General features: G+C 52.3%; 4 protein-coding genes across 4 annotated transcripts; 1 reads left to right on the top strand and 3 right to left on the bottom strand.

The window, feature by feature from the left end:
* The first annotated feature begins 3,218 nt into the window (after nt 1-3,218).
* Nucleotides 3,219-5,439, top strand: CONPUDRAFT_111643 (uncharacterized protein). Its single transcript, XM_007775670.1, has 15 exons — nt 3,219-3,330; nt 3,385-3,477; nt 3,526-3,550; nt 3,601-3,682; nt 3,734-3,766; nt 3,825-3,836; nt 3,891-3,904; nt 3,967-4,075; nt 4,134-4,276; nt 4,332-4,389; nt 4,460-4,527; nt 4,590-4,600; nt 4,648-4,783; nt 4,838-4,864; nt 4,923-5,439. Exons 1-15 carry the CDS (start codon nt 3,305-3,307, stop codon nt 5,097-5,099), a joined length of 1,014 nt encoding a protein of 337 aa, XP_007773860.1. The 5' UTR covers nt 3,219-3,304; the 3' UTR covers nt 5,100-5,439.
* A 1,478-nt stretch (nt 5,440-6,917) lies between these two features.
* Nucleotides 6,918-9,552, bottom strand: CONPUDRAFT_93143 (uncharacterized protein; the record flags this gene model as incomplete). Its single annotated transcript, XM_007775875.1, has 5 exons — nt 6,918-7,196; nt 7,274-8,586; nt 8,640-9,208; nt 9,286-9,380; nt 9,436-9,552. 5 exons carry the CDS (start codon nt 9,550-9,552, stop codon nt 6,918-6,920), a joined length of 2,373 nt encoding a protein of 790 aa, XP_007774065.1.
* A 481-nt stretch (nt 9,553-10,033) lies between these two features.
* On the bottom strand, nt 10,034-11,508 carry CONPUDRAFT_169106 (uncharacterized protein). The gene is made up of 2 exons (XM_007775669.1): nt 11,284-11,508; nt 10,034-10,214 (listed from the first exon to the last, which is right to left on the bottom strand). Exons 1-2 carry the CDS (start codon nt 11,374-11,376, stop codon nt 10,044-10,046), a joined length of 264 nt encoding a protein of 87 aa, XP_007773859.1. The 5' UTR covers nt 11,377-11,508; the 3' UTR covers nt 10,034-10,043.
* A 1,289-nt stretch (nt 11,509-12,797) lies between these two features.
* CONPUDRAFT_169105 (uncharacterized protein) lies at nt 12,798-14,923 on the bottom strand (the record flags this gene model as incomplete). Its single annotated transcript, XM_007775668.1, has 16 exons — nt 12,798-13,069; nt 13,142-13,193; nt 13,250-13,404; nt 13,481-13,538; nt 13,593-13,620; nt 13,672-13,731; nt 13,781-13,985; nt 14,040-14,063; nt 14,123-14,147; nt 14,204-14,235; nt 14,300-14,325; nt 14,386-14,411; nt 14,468-14,495; nt 14,554-14,652; nt 14,709-14,722; nt 14,783-14,923. 16 exons carry the CDS (start codon nt 14,921-14,923, stop codon nt 12,798-12,800), a joined length of 1,245 nt encoding a protein of 414 aa, XP_007773858.1.
* Nucleotides 14,924-15,138: the final 215 nt, after the last annotated feature.

Here is a 15,138-nt window from a genome sequence, read left to right as displayed (position 1 = left end):
ACTACTATATGCCACCTACAGTGATAAGAATGCCGTCGGCGCCCCGAGTCGGGGGAGAGCGCTCCTAGCCGCGCGATCTTTTCTCACGGACTCCAGATCAAAGTACAAAGTCCTTTTTCCATCGTATGCTACGTCCAAGTCGATCGTCTGCCAGTTTACCATCGAGCCATCTACGCAAATTGGTGTGTATGGTATGTACTGGAGTCGGAGATCCGCGGGTGGATGATCCTCACGTCGACCCTGTAGCGTGCAAAGATCGTCTGGGGGGTGTACAGTCAACTCCCTCTTAACCCATACCCCTTCAATCCCATACTCCCTATTAACCCATGGGTTTTGCTACCCATCGTGTTTTGTCCCACCCAAATGGGTCCCGAAACCCATAATCCCCTGATACCACATACCCCATGGGTTTGAGGGTGAAAAAACCCATACATTCGGTACTTTTAGCAGTAATAACTATCCCCAAATGTCCCCAAAAGGCATACTTTTCAGGTCATTAGGGGAAAATTTGGTTGTGTTGTCAAAAAACTTTATGAAAGTGTACTAAAACCCATTGGAAGTGGCCAATATCACCGAGGTCTACTGTATTTTTGACGTGTTTTCTTCCATGTATTCCAAATGTATTCGGCCAAGCATCCGAACTTGCGCCAAGAGGGGCTTGAAGCGGTATGTGATTGCACGGTACCTCGACAACTTATGAACGATCCAAGCACTCAAAATTGTGATGTTTTCCTGGTTGTCGACGCGTCAACTTCGGGCAGAGCTATCAAAGAGAATGTCAACATCGAAGATTGATAGTTGTGCTTCTTCTAAGGCTGCTCATCTACATGACCAGGTTACTATTGCCTTTTCCAAATATATTTATTTTCTCCGTATTTTCTACATCTATTTTTAGTACATTCTCCAAACCCATACTCCCCGTTAACCCATACCTGTGGGTGTCCACGAAGAGGTATGGGTTAAGAGGGAGTTGACTGTAATGGGCGAGACAATAAGTGAACAGGAACTCGTTTGGTTACAGCGGCTATACTGTAACCTTTGGGGCAACCCCGCCTTGTCGGGCCCGTGGTCGTGCCCAAGCTCATATGGAGGGCAGATCACCGCTGTTGAAGTTTTACGAAAGCGCAGTTACTATCTCTGTCACCCCGGTTTTATGGCTCTACGTCGCTAGAGAAAACAGGCGACGGAGAATAGGTTTGACTCAAACGGGGTTGGCACAGAAGTACATTTTCCCGGAAGAAGGCTGAGTAGCTCCTCAAGGCCTCAGGTTCGAGTCGCTTATTGTAACAGGGACTAATTCCTAATGTTAGTGGCACAGTGGGTTGCCACTCCTCCCAGAGATGTTTCGGCGTTGTACTGGGAGCTGGGAAGGACGCCGACAGACGTCAACCCCTTCGGGGAGGTTACCGTGGGGCGGGACGGTGTTCCAGAGGTACAATGGATCATCCGAGTGAGAAGTTGGTTGCGGTGGAGGCTGGTGGAAGCTTGGGAATAAGCCACTCGCTTACGATCGGCGAGTGAGTGATTAAAAGTCCGCAACCTGCACAACCCTTATGGTCAGTCTCGACTTGCGAAGCCGAAAGTGCACAAGGCTCATTATTATTTGCATACTAGAGCCGATCATTCTTAATTTTGACCTCCGTTGAGGCAATATTTGCTTCTCCTTGATGATAGAAGCCAGGAACATCAACTCACTCTATGATGCAGAACGCACGCGAAGTTCTTGCTTTGGGTCAACGGATTGATACTCTTAATAGGCTTCAACAGAATAACATACATAGTAAGTAAACGCGTTCTTCAGCGAGCTTTGCAAAGTTGACGTCGCAGTGGCGGAGTCGGCGACGCACCAAAGGTACAGCGTTTTCGTGATATCCTGTATGTTCGTACCAATGGATTTGGGTGGGCCCAGGCTCGATTCTTTCCCCCGGAGAAATCTGAACATTGTCAAAGTCCTAAATTGGATTGCTTCCTGGATGATTGAGAGCCAAACTTTCGGTTTGGCAGAAACAAGCCACGAAAGCTTAATCCTACGCAGCGGCATCTGAGAAGCGCCTAGCCGATGGGCAACCGGTGTGAGAGTACGTCTTTACCTTTACTTGCACCTTTGCGATATTGTACGAATGCGTTCAAATTTAGTGGCGCTGTTGAAACCAACGATGCAGATCGCGTTTCCACGCTTTATGACAGACAAACAATGTGTCCGAGGCTTTGGCGCTGATGGATCAGTATTCTATATCTGAAGGCAAACAGCGAGTTGATGATGCTCGAGATCACTCAGTAGAGCTGATTGAGGTCCAACTCAAGGCGATCGTACCTCGGCAGGCTTCGGCTAGGATTCGGCATCGTCTCGGCTACTACCGACGGGGCTTCAAATCAGACTGAAACGCGGGAGCAGGTCTACAGGTTCCGTCAATCTACTTATGTGCCGACTTACACGCGGTAAGTCGCCCTTCGCGGAACTTCGGGCAATGTCGAACAGTTTCACAGAACATGACGCTCACCATCGCGGCTGCGAACTGAGGTCAATCTCAATCATCATCACGCTCAAGAATAACTCTCCGATCACCGTCGATTGTTAGCGGTTGCTGGTTGCGATCACGAAGCTATCACCGACTGAATTGAAAGCAAGTATGGGCGTGAGTTCCCATGAGCCGCATCGAGTGACGATTCTTATTCAATGCCGCATCAGGGTCGTTGAACGGGTTCTGTGTTCTCGATAAGACATCGTGGCACGCAAGAGTTCATTAAACAAATAAATGAAAAACGAAAGCCGAGGTCGCGTTCAAGCGAGTTTTGAACCTCACCTGAGCTGTGTCTCTTATCCGAGTCGTTCTGTCCAGAGCCGCTGCAGTGTCTTTCAAGCGCTCGTAGGTCGGCTTATAGCTTCGTAACGACCCTCCAACGGTACACTGTTGATTCCACTTCCTGCTTGAAAAACATTTACAGGACCATGTGGGCTCATGAGAGCATGCTTTCCCCCGTGGATGCGCATTGAACCGCTCCAACACCCTTTGCACCCCGCAAAACTTCACGGCTTCGATCAGGAACATGATCCTCCGTGTGAACTCGGAAGAGATTGACAAAGTGATGAAACCTGGCAAAGGTACCGTAAGACGTGGTAACTCTCCATCACCCGATACGGACCACCGTCGCAAGCACAGCAGGTACGCTATAATATGCGTGCACTTCGGGATACCGCCGGATCCCCTCTATTTCAGCCTAACTCTCTTCCCGGGTTATTTGTGCACCTCGCCTGACGCTTCTCTTCGACTTCTGCTGCACTCACTAGATCGAAGGGATCATCATGCCTGAAACAATCGCGGAACTGATGTACGTTCATGTTTTCGGTGCAGTCCATGTCGTTCGCTGACGGGATGCACTTAGCCAAGGGCCGTTCTTCATCGGCATCATGATCAACGTGCTTCTCCTTGGAGTCCTCATCCTCCAGGTGTACCTCTACTTTGCCACCTACAAGCAGTGTGTCTCTTGACCTCACCCACCTATTCCGGAGCTGACCACTGATAGGGACAAAAAGTGGATGAAACTCTTCGTACGTCCGCCTTTCCTAGCTCCATAGTGTAATGACTTACTCCTCCCAAGATATGGGTCCTGTTTATGCTGGACTTTGCCAACACCTTGTTCTTGGTGGTATACATATACGACCGGTTAATCATTGACTTCGGTGAGTCCAGCAATGGACATGATAAGCTCTTTTACCAAGTCTCCTCAAAAGGCGACGACGCAAAGGCAGCAACGGAGAACTGGGGTGCGTGTCTGTATTACCTACCTTGATTGAGGTAGATGACTGACGGCTTGTTCAACAGTCTTTTCAACAGGTATTTATCCTACAGGTGCAAGTTCGAGCATTCACTAACTACGACTGTGATCAGATCCAATTTTAGCGGTAAGCTTTCTTTTTGTCACCCTGGTACTGGCATTTGACCAAGACATTCGCCATCATACTAGGGTATCATCACGGCAATGGTGCAATGTTTCTTCGCATGGCGCGTCAAAGTTATCACAAACAACATCTGGGCCGTGATGGCCATTTGCGTCTGCGCCGCTGGAAACTTTGGTACGTTTTGTTTCCCTGAACGAATTCTTTGCGTTATCCTGACACCTCGCCATCATAGCTGGAGCACTGGCGTCGTGCATTTACAGTACCTTCATCACCAGCTTCATCGACTTCACGAAGTTCGAGAACGTCGTCATCCTCTGGCTCGCTGCATCTGCCCTCGCAGACATCATTATCGCCTCCGTCCTAGTTTGGCACTTAGTACGCGGCCACGATCTGCAAGACGGATCAGCGCTAATTTGACTTTGAAACACAGCGCACTTTGCGGACTGGCTTTGCGGCTACGGACGATGTGATCAACCGGGTGGTCAGGCGTAAGTCGGCGTTCACGAGAACTAAACTCGGGTAGTCTGCGAAGCACCGCTAACGTCGGGTCCTCTGCAGTCACTCTCCAAACCGGTCTCTTGACGGCAATCTGCGCGACTATCAATCTCATCATCTTCTGCTCCGTCGTAAGCATCTATCTCATTTACGCTGTGCTTTTCAACCTAGACTAACGTGTCGCTTTATGTAGCCCTCCGGGATGTAAGTGGTTTCGGTTCCGGGAAAAGACATTGCTCACACTTCTGCAGTTACTTGATATTCAACATCCCTTTGCCGAAGTTGTACACAAACTCCTTGATGTCCAGCTTGAACTCACGCAAGGGTGGTGGTTTTGACGCATCTGAGCGCTCTGCTAGTGCTCAGGTCAAGTCAACGGGCGTAAGAGTGAGTCATTCCGCCGACACGCCCCGCCGCGGTCTAACAGAAAATTGTCCACAGACCGGCCAGGCCCAATCTCGTGCTCAGGTACGTCGCACCCGTCATATCAGCCTGTTTGAAATTCTTGACGCTGACACGCCAGCAGGTATTCGTCAACGTCGAGTCGCACGAGCTCGCCGAGGTCGACACCAAGCACGACCCAGGCTCAGACGAGGCTATCGGGAACCCAGGGTACAGCGTCCACCCGTTCGGCAACGGTCACGGTGACAGGTCGCAGTGGAACACCGGCAAGCCTTCCGGGTTTGACGATGTACGAGTGTAAAAACCACCACCATCATTACTTTTTTAAGCTTATTTACTACACGGTCGTGTGTATATCTGTATTTGACAACCAACTTCGCACCCTCTCTAGGTTTGATTGATGCTTTCACACATTCGCGCACAGGGGGCGTCTTTTGCTTTGTCTGGCTATGGCTGCCGGGCTTTTCGGGTTTATCTTGCTTCGCAATCAACAACCGTTTCTTTCGACACCGCATTCTCGAGTTTCGGGTTGGCCAGACATTCACGCGTGATATGACTTCGGTGGATACTGCTGTACGTTTCATCTACTATTCAGTCTTCGCCTGAGCTACAGACAAATTACCCCGCATTCTTGCCCAACCGAAATTGTATGTGCTGGCTACGCTGCTGCCCCACTTCAGGACGCTCTACATGGGCGTACCGAGCAAGTTCTCGCTGCGGCCTCTAATGAAAGAACTCGCCCTCACCACTGATCATCATGACGCTATCAAGCCAGCGTGAGTCCGATGTGTCGGTCCATAGATATCGCGCGCCGAGAAAATGGCGGCTCATGATTGAGGTGTAAGATATACCATGCGTATGTAACACCTCCAGAGGATCGCCGTGGGTGGTTTGCACAGCAACATCGTGATAAACATGAGCAGTCCCAAGCTTGGCGCATGTCATACTTCGATCAAGCCGCTAACCATTGTCAGAATCCGTCACCGGCGTTTATACTATCATCTCCACCAGGCCGCCGGTACCTGACATACGACGAACACGCCACTAATGCAACCGAGATCGGCCTAGAAGCAACAAAGCAAGGAGTGAGCGCACCAGTATTCTTGGGATCAAAGCATCAGAGCTCCTGGATCACAGGACCGTCTGGTGATGATGGGGCTGAGCAAGTAGATGCGTATCGCTTGGGAGACGATAGACCTGTGTGCGGAATATCTCTTGAAGCCACGGGCCGGAAGTTATGATTGAAGCCGTCCAGCAATATGAAACGCGAAGTGTTGCTCAACGAGTGAAATTGAGTCCGAATAGAGGGAGCATTGGTAGAGAGCTAAGTAGGAGGATCTTTGATTCTAGCTCATTCTGCTCGGTCCGAGACAACGAGGTGACAAAACAATGAGGCAAGAGCAAGCACTGCAGCTGCCTACAAACCCACAAACCTCGAATTGACCCGCCAAAACCGCCAGCGCCCGATTGCACCACCACATCCCACATCCGGATGCGCCCCTAACTTGTGCAGTAGACCAGCATCAAATCTCGCTCCCAATCCTCGCGCTCACACCAGCACCTCACACCAAAAGTCACCATCAACCTAAAAACCCAATACAACATAAGCCCAAAGAAACAAAGAAACAAAAGACATCAGCTAAATACCACAAAGACACCCCTAACAAACGAGCGACGACGGCAGCCGAAACACATACAACAAGACGGCGCAGAGCACGAGCAAACGAGCGTGGTCTCGACGAAGACAACAAAGTAAACGCTCGTCTTTAGTCCGTGTCGTACCGTACGTATTGCATATAGCTCTAGCACAACTAAGTAGGTAAGAAAGGAATAAAGGGGGATAAATTCGCCTGTCCATGAGGGTGTATACCAAAACCAAGTCTCCCCGAGAAAACACATCACCAAGCCCACATCACCAAAGCCCTACACTGCGCAGTACAGTGCCTACTACTCCTAGTCAGTCAGTAAAGTGTAACAGATCCAATCCGTCAACATCAACGACAACGACAACAAAAAGAAGAGTCAACAGGGTAAAAACATCAATCCACAATGTCCACGAGCGGCCCTAACCATAACCGATCAGAAAGAGAAAAAGAAGAAAATAGGGATGTTAGGGGAATTATGATAACCGCCCGCCATTACTAGCCATATACCGCTCCCAGTCGTCGCCCGCACCACTGCTGCCAGGTGTAGGCGTAGCACCCGCGCGAGCGCCGCCGTAAGCATAGCTCCCGACATCGCTCGGCCGCTGACCGAGGCCCGCCGGATCGAAGCTCCCGCGCGGCGTTCTCATCTCGTGCTCGTCGCGATACCCTCCCGCCAGCGGCGCCTGCAGACTCGCCGTGCTCCCGCCGCCCCACGCCTTGTCGTTGTATGCATTATAGACCCCCTCAGAACCCTACAAACAAACAAAACAACACAAACAGAGTCAGCACATTTCTATCCAACGCCAGAAAGAAAACGATGTGCGCCCACCGAGCGCGTGCCCGTCGGGCCCACAGGCCCACCACCCGCACTTCCGCGCGACAAGGGGGCCTGCCGACCCGCCGCCGCACGCCTTCGCCGGGCAACACAGACACCAAATAGCGCACCGAGGAGAGCAACGGCAGCGACACTGCCGATAACAGCGCCGACGATCGTGCCGGTATGCGACGACGCAGCGCCGCCCGAGTTGCTGCCCGAGCCGGAGCCCTGGGCGTTCGAAGACGAGTTTTGTGCCGAGGGCAGCGTCGACTCGTCACTCGTTGCCTGCGTCTCGACCTTGCCCGAGCCGAGGATGACGTACGACCCGTTCGAGGGGATGCCGTTGATGTTGACGAACAGGAGCGCCGGTCCGGGTTGGAAGATGTTCGGGTTCGGGTGCGGCTGCGCGACGTGCATCACGTACGACCCGTCGTCATTGACCGTGTACGACGTGCGTAGCTCCATGTGGCGCTGACCCATGTTCATCGCGTGGGTCGTGAAGCCGCCACGTACGAGGACCACACTAGTGTTAGCAGCAGCGGCGTTGGCGGAGCCGGTGTACGAACTGGAGGGAACAGTAAGGTTGAACATGTTACCACCATACGACAATGTCTGAGGCATGCCAGATGGCTGAGGGCGGACGGAGGCAGAGAAGTAAGGAGGGTAGAAGACCTCCGCGGTGTAAGTGGTCGGGTAGATTGTGGTCCAGTTGACGTCAATGTTGGGGTTCGAGCCAGCGATCATGACAGAAGCGTCGGGGAGGAGGATAGCAGACGAATGGTAGAGGCGAGCAATGTTACTGTTGCCGAGGCCGGCGTTCGACCAACGCTGACCCTTGGGCATGTTAGGGTTGTAGATCGCAGGGGTGCCGACAGGGCCAGCAGCAAGAGATTCTCCGTAAGCCATATCACCGAAGTTGGGTGTCTGCCCCGTAGCCTGGGCGTAACCAGCCGTACCGTTGCGGCCACCGTTGACAACCAACATAGTACCGTCAGGGAGTGCGATGAACTGACCCATGGTACGGCCCTCCAGCAGGTCATCGTCCTGCTCGTACGCGGGAGTAGAGCCATCCTGAGGCTCGGGAGTGATACGTTGGCAGTCGGTGGATGCTGGGTAATTCCAAGTGTTGTAATTAGGGAACGAGTAGTTGCCCCAGTACTGGTCGGGCATATCGGTACCACCGCAGAACAGGACGGTAGGGGTGTAGTTGTTGGCCGGGGTCAGGGGAAGCATAGCAACAGCACCAGAAGCGGGGTAGACACGAGCAACATTACCAGGCATGTTGGGGAGAGCGGTCTCTTCGTTGGTATCGGGATCCCAGAGCACTACGCAACCCTGTCAATAATGGTGGACGGAAACAAGGGCAAAGGCGGCTTACTCGTCGAGACGTTAGCCTGAACAAGCATCTTTCCTGAGGGCATGAGGTAGGTGTGCGCATACGAGTTGAGACCAGATGTCTGGATCATGAACTGCATGACAGTAGCAGGGCCACGCGTGGGATAGAACTCGTAGGTGGGCTCGGCAGCACCGCCTTCGTACTCGGGGTCGGTGTTGGGAGTATTGCGGTTGATGTAACCACCGTTGACGAAGCCACCAATGAGGGCGATAGTACCGTCACCAAGGGCCTCAGCTGCCGAATACCATCGCTGCTTCTGCATTGAGAGGACGGTGGCGTTGTCGAACCACTGGCACTCGGCGCTGGACATGTCCTGGCTGCTCGAGCAAGGGTTGAGGATACGAATAGACTTGGTGCCGTCGTAGTCCTCGTAAGTCGCGTCGTAAGCGCCCGAGCCGGCAGAGTTCTTGACGCTGCCAATATTGCCGCCGGGGCCGATGGCACCGTTACCGCCAAAGGTGGCAAACGAGCCGTTGGGAAGATGCATGCCGGATGCGCAGAAGGTGTTGGTGAGGACCTCCATCACTTCGGCCTGGTGTGAATTGATATCCCTAACGACGTGACGTGTCAGCAAGAGCGCCGACGACGGATGGATGGGAGGGGGGAGGATAAAGAGTGAATGACGCACCAGACGGAACCCCATGCTGGGTGGCCATCGATGGTGGCATTGTTACCCTCCGTCTTGTCAAGAATGTAGACTTTCTCGTTGTTACCGAGGAACATCTGACGAGACGATGAGATGAGCATTGGAGGTAAACGGTGGGGACCTGGTACATACCATCATGGCGCTAACGAGGGTGCTGCCGACCTCGACGATAGAACCGGCCTTTTGGGCATGAACATAATCGGTGGATGCAGCTAGCCCGAGGGCCAGCAGGGGAAGGGACTTGTACATTGCGATTGGAGTCGTCTCGCTGTGGATGAAAAGAGTGCCTGTGTTGAAAAGTGGATACTAGAAAGCAAGAACGACGGAGGCCGGGGAGGAGGAGAAGGAAGGGGAGGGGAGGGTGAGAAAAAGAGTGTGAGGGAGTTGTGTGTCGAGGGAGATCCTTAACAGGCGGCGATGGATGGCCTCTCCGTCTCACTTGCCTTTTAACTATCAACAAGGACCCCGGCATAATCTCAATTCTTTTCACACTCCGCACACACCCCGTCGTCCTCGCCTCCCCATTCCACTCCAAGCCCAGACCTTCATTACTCCTCGCTTATGTCCCCAATTATTCATCACACTACACCACTCGTTCCGCCATCTCTGCTCGACGCTAGACATATCCTTGAGTGGGGGGTCTTGGTCGGCACCCGAGTGTCACCCATCGCCGGATTTGGATCCAAATTTGCAGCCGTCGTTCTCGCTCCATAATTAGCACCAACGACGTCTATTTCGGATCACCCAGCACCGCCCGCGTCGTGGCAACCTCCTTGGCCGTCTCGGTGCCGTCTCCCAGGCACGCGTCCGTCTCGTCCGTTTCTTGTCCCTCCTTGTTGCTGCTGCTGCAAACCACTTGCCATCCCTCTGCCTGCTCGATTGGCCTCTCTTCGATTTTTGGAGCGCGAACGCTAGCCGTACAACACAACCATCAATTTATTACATCACATCTTCTAGAACACCGGCGCTCCTTGGCTCAAGCCGCTTCGCCGAGCCTTTATTAATAGCCGGCTTCCGGGGCTTCCCTGAGCTTACCCGTGTCGCTAAACCGGCCGACGGCTCCTCATGACACCCTGAGGCATTTCTGCCCACAACGATGGACACACATTGATCGGCGGACCAGCGGCACGACAACATTTGCAAGGTGAGAGGAGATTGTTGCGGGTTGCTGCATGCGTTTTCACAAATTCCTTCGGCGACGACATCATCTTTCGGAGGAGGATTGTATTGCATTTGTAATGTGCCAAAAATACTGGATGTTCTGCACGCTACGCCTGCGTCGAAAATAGATCGACACCTTTCCAGTCATATTCGACTCGTTGCTTGCTCGCGCGACCTTGAAGGTCCTCAGAGACTCATGAAATGCTCATGGCCTCGCAGTCACGCAAGTTCCGCCCCCTGAATCGCTTCTATCTACGCTGACTAGAGCTAAAGATAGAGGTAAGCTCAGCTATCTATAGACTGCACGTCCTAAAACAATTTCCTCCATACAGCGTCTGAGATGGTGACGATGAACATGCTCTCAGAGTCTCCCATGAACTATTTGTAGAGGTGAATTATTCTAAAAATGAATACAAACAGCTGCACCTGAAGACTTCCATCATGCACATATCATCAGGGCAGTTATGCTCACTACCAGTCTTTGGGTACAACACGGCCCCCTCCACGCAGACATATCTTAAGGTTTGGCGTAGTACTCGCGCACAGTACTAGCGAGCGATATCGATAAGGTGTCACCATTTTCTCGCTTGTAATACCTTCACAGCCCCCATGCAGCTTATCAGAAGCCCCTAGACAAAAACAAACACAAAGTTCCCCGCGAAGTTCACCGTTCGGTACCGCGGAAGTCGCACTTCGAACGTCCACGTCCGCGCACACCCGACGCCGAAGGTACCCGTCTAACAGTCGCCTGTTTCTGAAGCACGCTCAGGACGGCACCGCGAATGGAGATCGCGAATCTCGCCTCATGTTTGCTCGTACTCGAGCGCCTGGGGTCCAAACACCGCGTCCCATCGTGAACCGCTGAGCTTGCAGCTTGGCGGGCGGACAACGATGGCCATGGTGTGAAACCATCGCACTTGTGTAAGCGCCGGCCAGGGATATGTCGCACCTCCGTCGCCACGTGCGCGAGCGTCGGGTATGCTGCCAATGTTGAACGTTGCTTACCCGCTCATCAATATTCCAGAATCATACGGACGTACACTCGACATGTCCTCGTCGTCCTCGAGTTGACATGCTCAATAGGTTGATTTCTCTTCTCGGCAGACCTGCTGGTTCGCTGTAGTGAAACCCCTGTAAGGGCCATCAAACGCGTGTTCTTTAAACAGGCCCGCAAGTCTTGTAAGGGTACCTGACCGCAAGAGGAAGCAACACCTCAAGTTGTGGCACAGAAAATGGTTTTATAAATCTGACACATCATGAGACACTGCAGTAGATAAGCCTATCCAGAGCTCTTCACGTTCGAGTGACGGCAGAATTCACTTGAACTTCACAGTCGATGTGTTTAGACGCTGATCTTGCGCGTATAGCGGAACAGTTGTAAGCTCGCGCAATCCACAAATAGCTCAAGTGACACAGTACCGAACCTCACAGAACTCATCCGTCCATACTATTTACGAGCTGATTATCAGCCAGCACAAGCACGTTTCACTTCCCTCCCCTCATAGATGTGCCCAAGATAGACCACACCCTTCGTCAGGCTCCCCGGACCTTACACACCACAACATCGGACAACGCAGCGCGTGCCATATACGTATGTAAACTATAACCTTCGGCGACTACATTTAACCCATGCCACGTCCACCACCTTACCTTGCTCTCCATGCACAGTGCCGAGCCTCGGCGAAGCAATTACCCCGGCCACCTGGCCAAATGCCTTCACCCTAAAAATGCGTCAATACTAGTACTAGTAATACTGCTACACACCTCCGATCGGGCCACGCCCGGCCTCGCGCCAGTGGCCCACATTGGGTGCATAAAGGATGCGGCGTTGCGCCCGCGTATAACGGTGTACACTATGAGGTGGACAGCCTTTGGGTGCTTGGTGAGGTCAAGGTGAGGTCACCACCCCCCATAATGCAGACCTTCTGGCAACCTTCTGCTACTCGCACGCGCCGGGATAAACCTCGGCGTCCGCTCGCCGGCGCTTGCCGCTATTAATTCCCACGATTACCATTGACCACAACCGCGAGCGTCTGACATTGGTCTGACACTAGGCTGCCCTCGAGTAGACGTTCTCCAGAGAACGACAACAAGCTGTGTCACTATCTGAATCTGCTATCACCAAAAGCCGGATGCGATGGAGTACTGAGGCGCGATGTGTTCGCATGTCCCCACCAGAAACAAGGCGACACAGACTGTATATTCCGTTCTGCTTACTGATCTCAAGCGCTTAAAAGCGCGGCTCGATCCACGCTATTTGGGTCGAACACCGCCTGCAGAAGCCGTTTGCTAGATACTGCCCTCCAGGTTAATATGCAATAGATCAGAAACCTCTAGTCAATCTCTAGTACATCTCTCCAGAACTTCCCGACTGGACAACCCGTCGATGCGTCTCCTGCTTCTCTTCTTCGTCCTTCGGGTGTGCCGACAGCCATGCTCATGCCTTCCGACTCTCTGGTTGGACCAAGCGCGACGACATTCGAACGCATGCACGAGCCCTCGCCTACCGCATGTACGGCAGAGAATACGACAACCTCCACCCTGGCGGCGTATACGTGCACTTGGTAGCATGTGGCCAGATAGAAGTACATATTATCGCATAATACTATACATCAGTGTAATCGTACAAAACCTTTCAGTTTCTTCCGTTCTCCTGGTCAAACCGACGCATCGTCACCATGACCGGTATCATGCTCCGTCTCGACTGATTTGTGGATCTCAATGCGGCTCTACCATCGCATCTTCAGCGCCTGCGTATCGTTATCAGGAAGATAGATTCACTCACAACATGGTTCCCACCACTCCGCTTGGCGCTGAAGCTCCGTGTCGGGGACATGGCAAAGGTGTTGTTATGGACCATAAGCGACGACGTGTAAGGTTGCGAGGCGCTGAGCGTAGAGTGCCTCGAATTGAGGGACGCGAGGAGCGAGATAGCGTACACTACGAGGACGAGCATACGTCAGGGTCCCTCTCAACCGTCAGATGCTTCAGGATAACAACGGCGTGAGATGCTCACACTTGCATTGCACTTGTAACGCGCCGATGAATGCGAGAGATGTGGGCAGCGTGAGGAACTAGATGAGTTTTCTCAGGGTCGCACCGTCAATCGGAAATACAGAGGCACACACCAGGATGAGAACGAGGATTGCCCCGAGTCTAGGCGGTAATTAGTCGACTGGATGAGCAACCACGATTAGAATGGCTCACGAAGTCAATACGCCTGTGTTGATGGTGTAGATTATGAGATTGTCGATAAGGTTCTCGGTTCTTCGGCCGAGTCAGGTAAGCATCCACAAACAATGCCACGATGACGTACCGCTTGATGCCTGTCCGAAGACTATGGAGAAGCCAGCACAAAGATACGGCGATAAGAGCGTCGACGAGGACGGAAAGGACGTATCCCACGACGATGAAAACCTTGAACGCGCCGCCAGTAAGAGACTTCGACGCGAGAACATATGCGGGGAGGAAAACACACAAAATCGTTGGCTCGGAAGTCTTCCCAGACAGCGTCTTTGATTCTACGTGAAGGTCAGAATCAACATTGGGGTACGTCAAGAAACGTACTTACGCACGAACCGAGTTCAGTAATCCCACCGCTAAGGAGACCACCACGTTAAACTCAAAGGCAGCCAACCGAAGAAGGTGATAGACTCACCGTACCGAGCGACGGCTAGCATAAGCTAAGGCGATGACTTAGGATCATTTCAAATTGCATATGCAAAAGCCGGCAGCGTACCAGAATGACAGGTACGACCCAATTCCTCGATACTGATCGGACGCAGACGTAAGAGCAGGGCCCAAAGAGGAGAAGAAAAATGTATGATCAACTCACACCTCCAAAATCGCCAAATGAAGTACCTGTAGCGGAAGTAATGTTAGACTTCATAGTCGAAGGTCTAAACGTTATCACGGACTGACAAATTGACAACGAAAGCGACGGTGAACTAGGCACGCCGCTCGTCACACAAACTACCTCGCGAAAAGCAGTAAATGCACTCACGCCGACAATAAACGACGTAGGAATACCCCTGATGAGGAGTTAACGGAGCGCTATTTTTCAGCGAAGATATGCAGGAAAGTACGTACCAATTAACAAGAAAGAGATTCTCTTCATTGGTGAAGTTGTTGATCAAGTACCATTCGATGAAGTAGATCGAGAGGACAGTATGAGCCGTCTCCAGCAACCTTGAAACCATGGATGGATATGCAAGTCAGGAGTTCCAGATGTCGAAGGCGCGCACCATACAGCTGCGACCTTCAGCGCGAAGGTGGGTCAACAAATCGCGGTACGAACATAGCAGACTGATACACATACAACAAGTTTGACCCCCATTCTATCATCCTGGTAGTTCTGCGAGTAGTAAAACGCTTGGACGCAGGTAATTCCGTAGAGGAACATGGTGAACAGAGTCCCCAGAAGCGGGGCCTGAGCCATCGCCTCCGCTGGCGAGGGCATACTTGCTTGAGGAACTTACGAGCTCAGGGGAGCGGGTATACTTGGATCGTGGTGGGCGTCAAGGAGAGGAGACGGTGAGTACTGGCGCATTTTGGATATTCATGCGCGATGTCTCTGTTCCTGTACATAACTGGATGGACAAGAGCAACATGCACGGATAGGGGAATGCAGGGGGAAAGTGAAACATTGCGTTCGGAGCTTATATGGACGACCCA

The sequence above is a fragment of the Coniophora puteana genome (assembly GCF_000271625.1).
Source record: "Coniophora puteana RWD-64-598 SS2 unplaced genomic scaffold CONPUscaffold_15, whole genome shotgun sequence".
NCBI lineage: Eukaryota > Fungi > Basidiomycota > Agaricomycetes > Boletales > Coniophoraceae > Coniophora > Coniophora puteana.
The sequence above is the reverse complement of the archived record's forward strand: the minus strand, read 5'-3'. Positions and strand labels throughout refer to the sequence as shown.

Excerpts from the sequence above, each read along its gene's own strand:
- CONPUDRAFT_111643 (XM_007775670.1), top strand. The coding sequence starts at position 3,305 with ATGCCTGAAACAATCGCGGAACTGAT. Across the intron at positions 3,478-3,525 it reads TACTTTGCCACCTACAAGCA|GGACAAAAAGTGGATGAAAC; the intron begins GTGTGTCTCTTG and ends GACCACTGATAG. Across the intron at positions 3,551-3,600 it reads AAAAGTGGATGAAACTCTTC|ATATGGGTCCTGTTTATGCT; the intron begins GTACGTCCGCCT and ends ACTCCTCCCAAG.
- CONPUDRAFT_169106 (XM_007775669.1), bottom strand. The coding sequence starts at position 11,376 with ATGGTTTCACACCATGGCCATCGTTGTCCGCCCGCCAAGCTGCAAGCT. Across the intron at positions 10,215-11,283 it reads TTTGGACCCCAGGCGCTCGA|CGTTCGCGCTCCAAAAATCG; the intron begins GTACGAGCAAAC and ends TTGTACGGCTAG.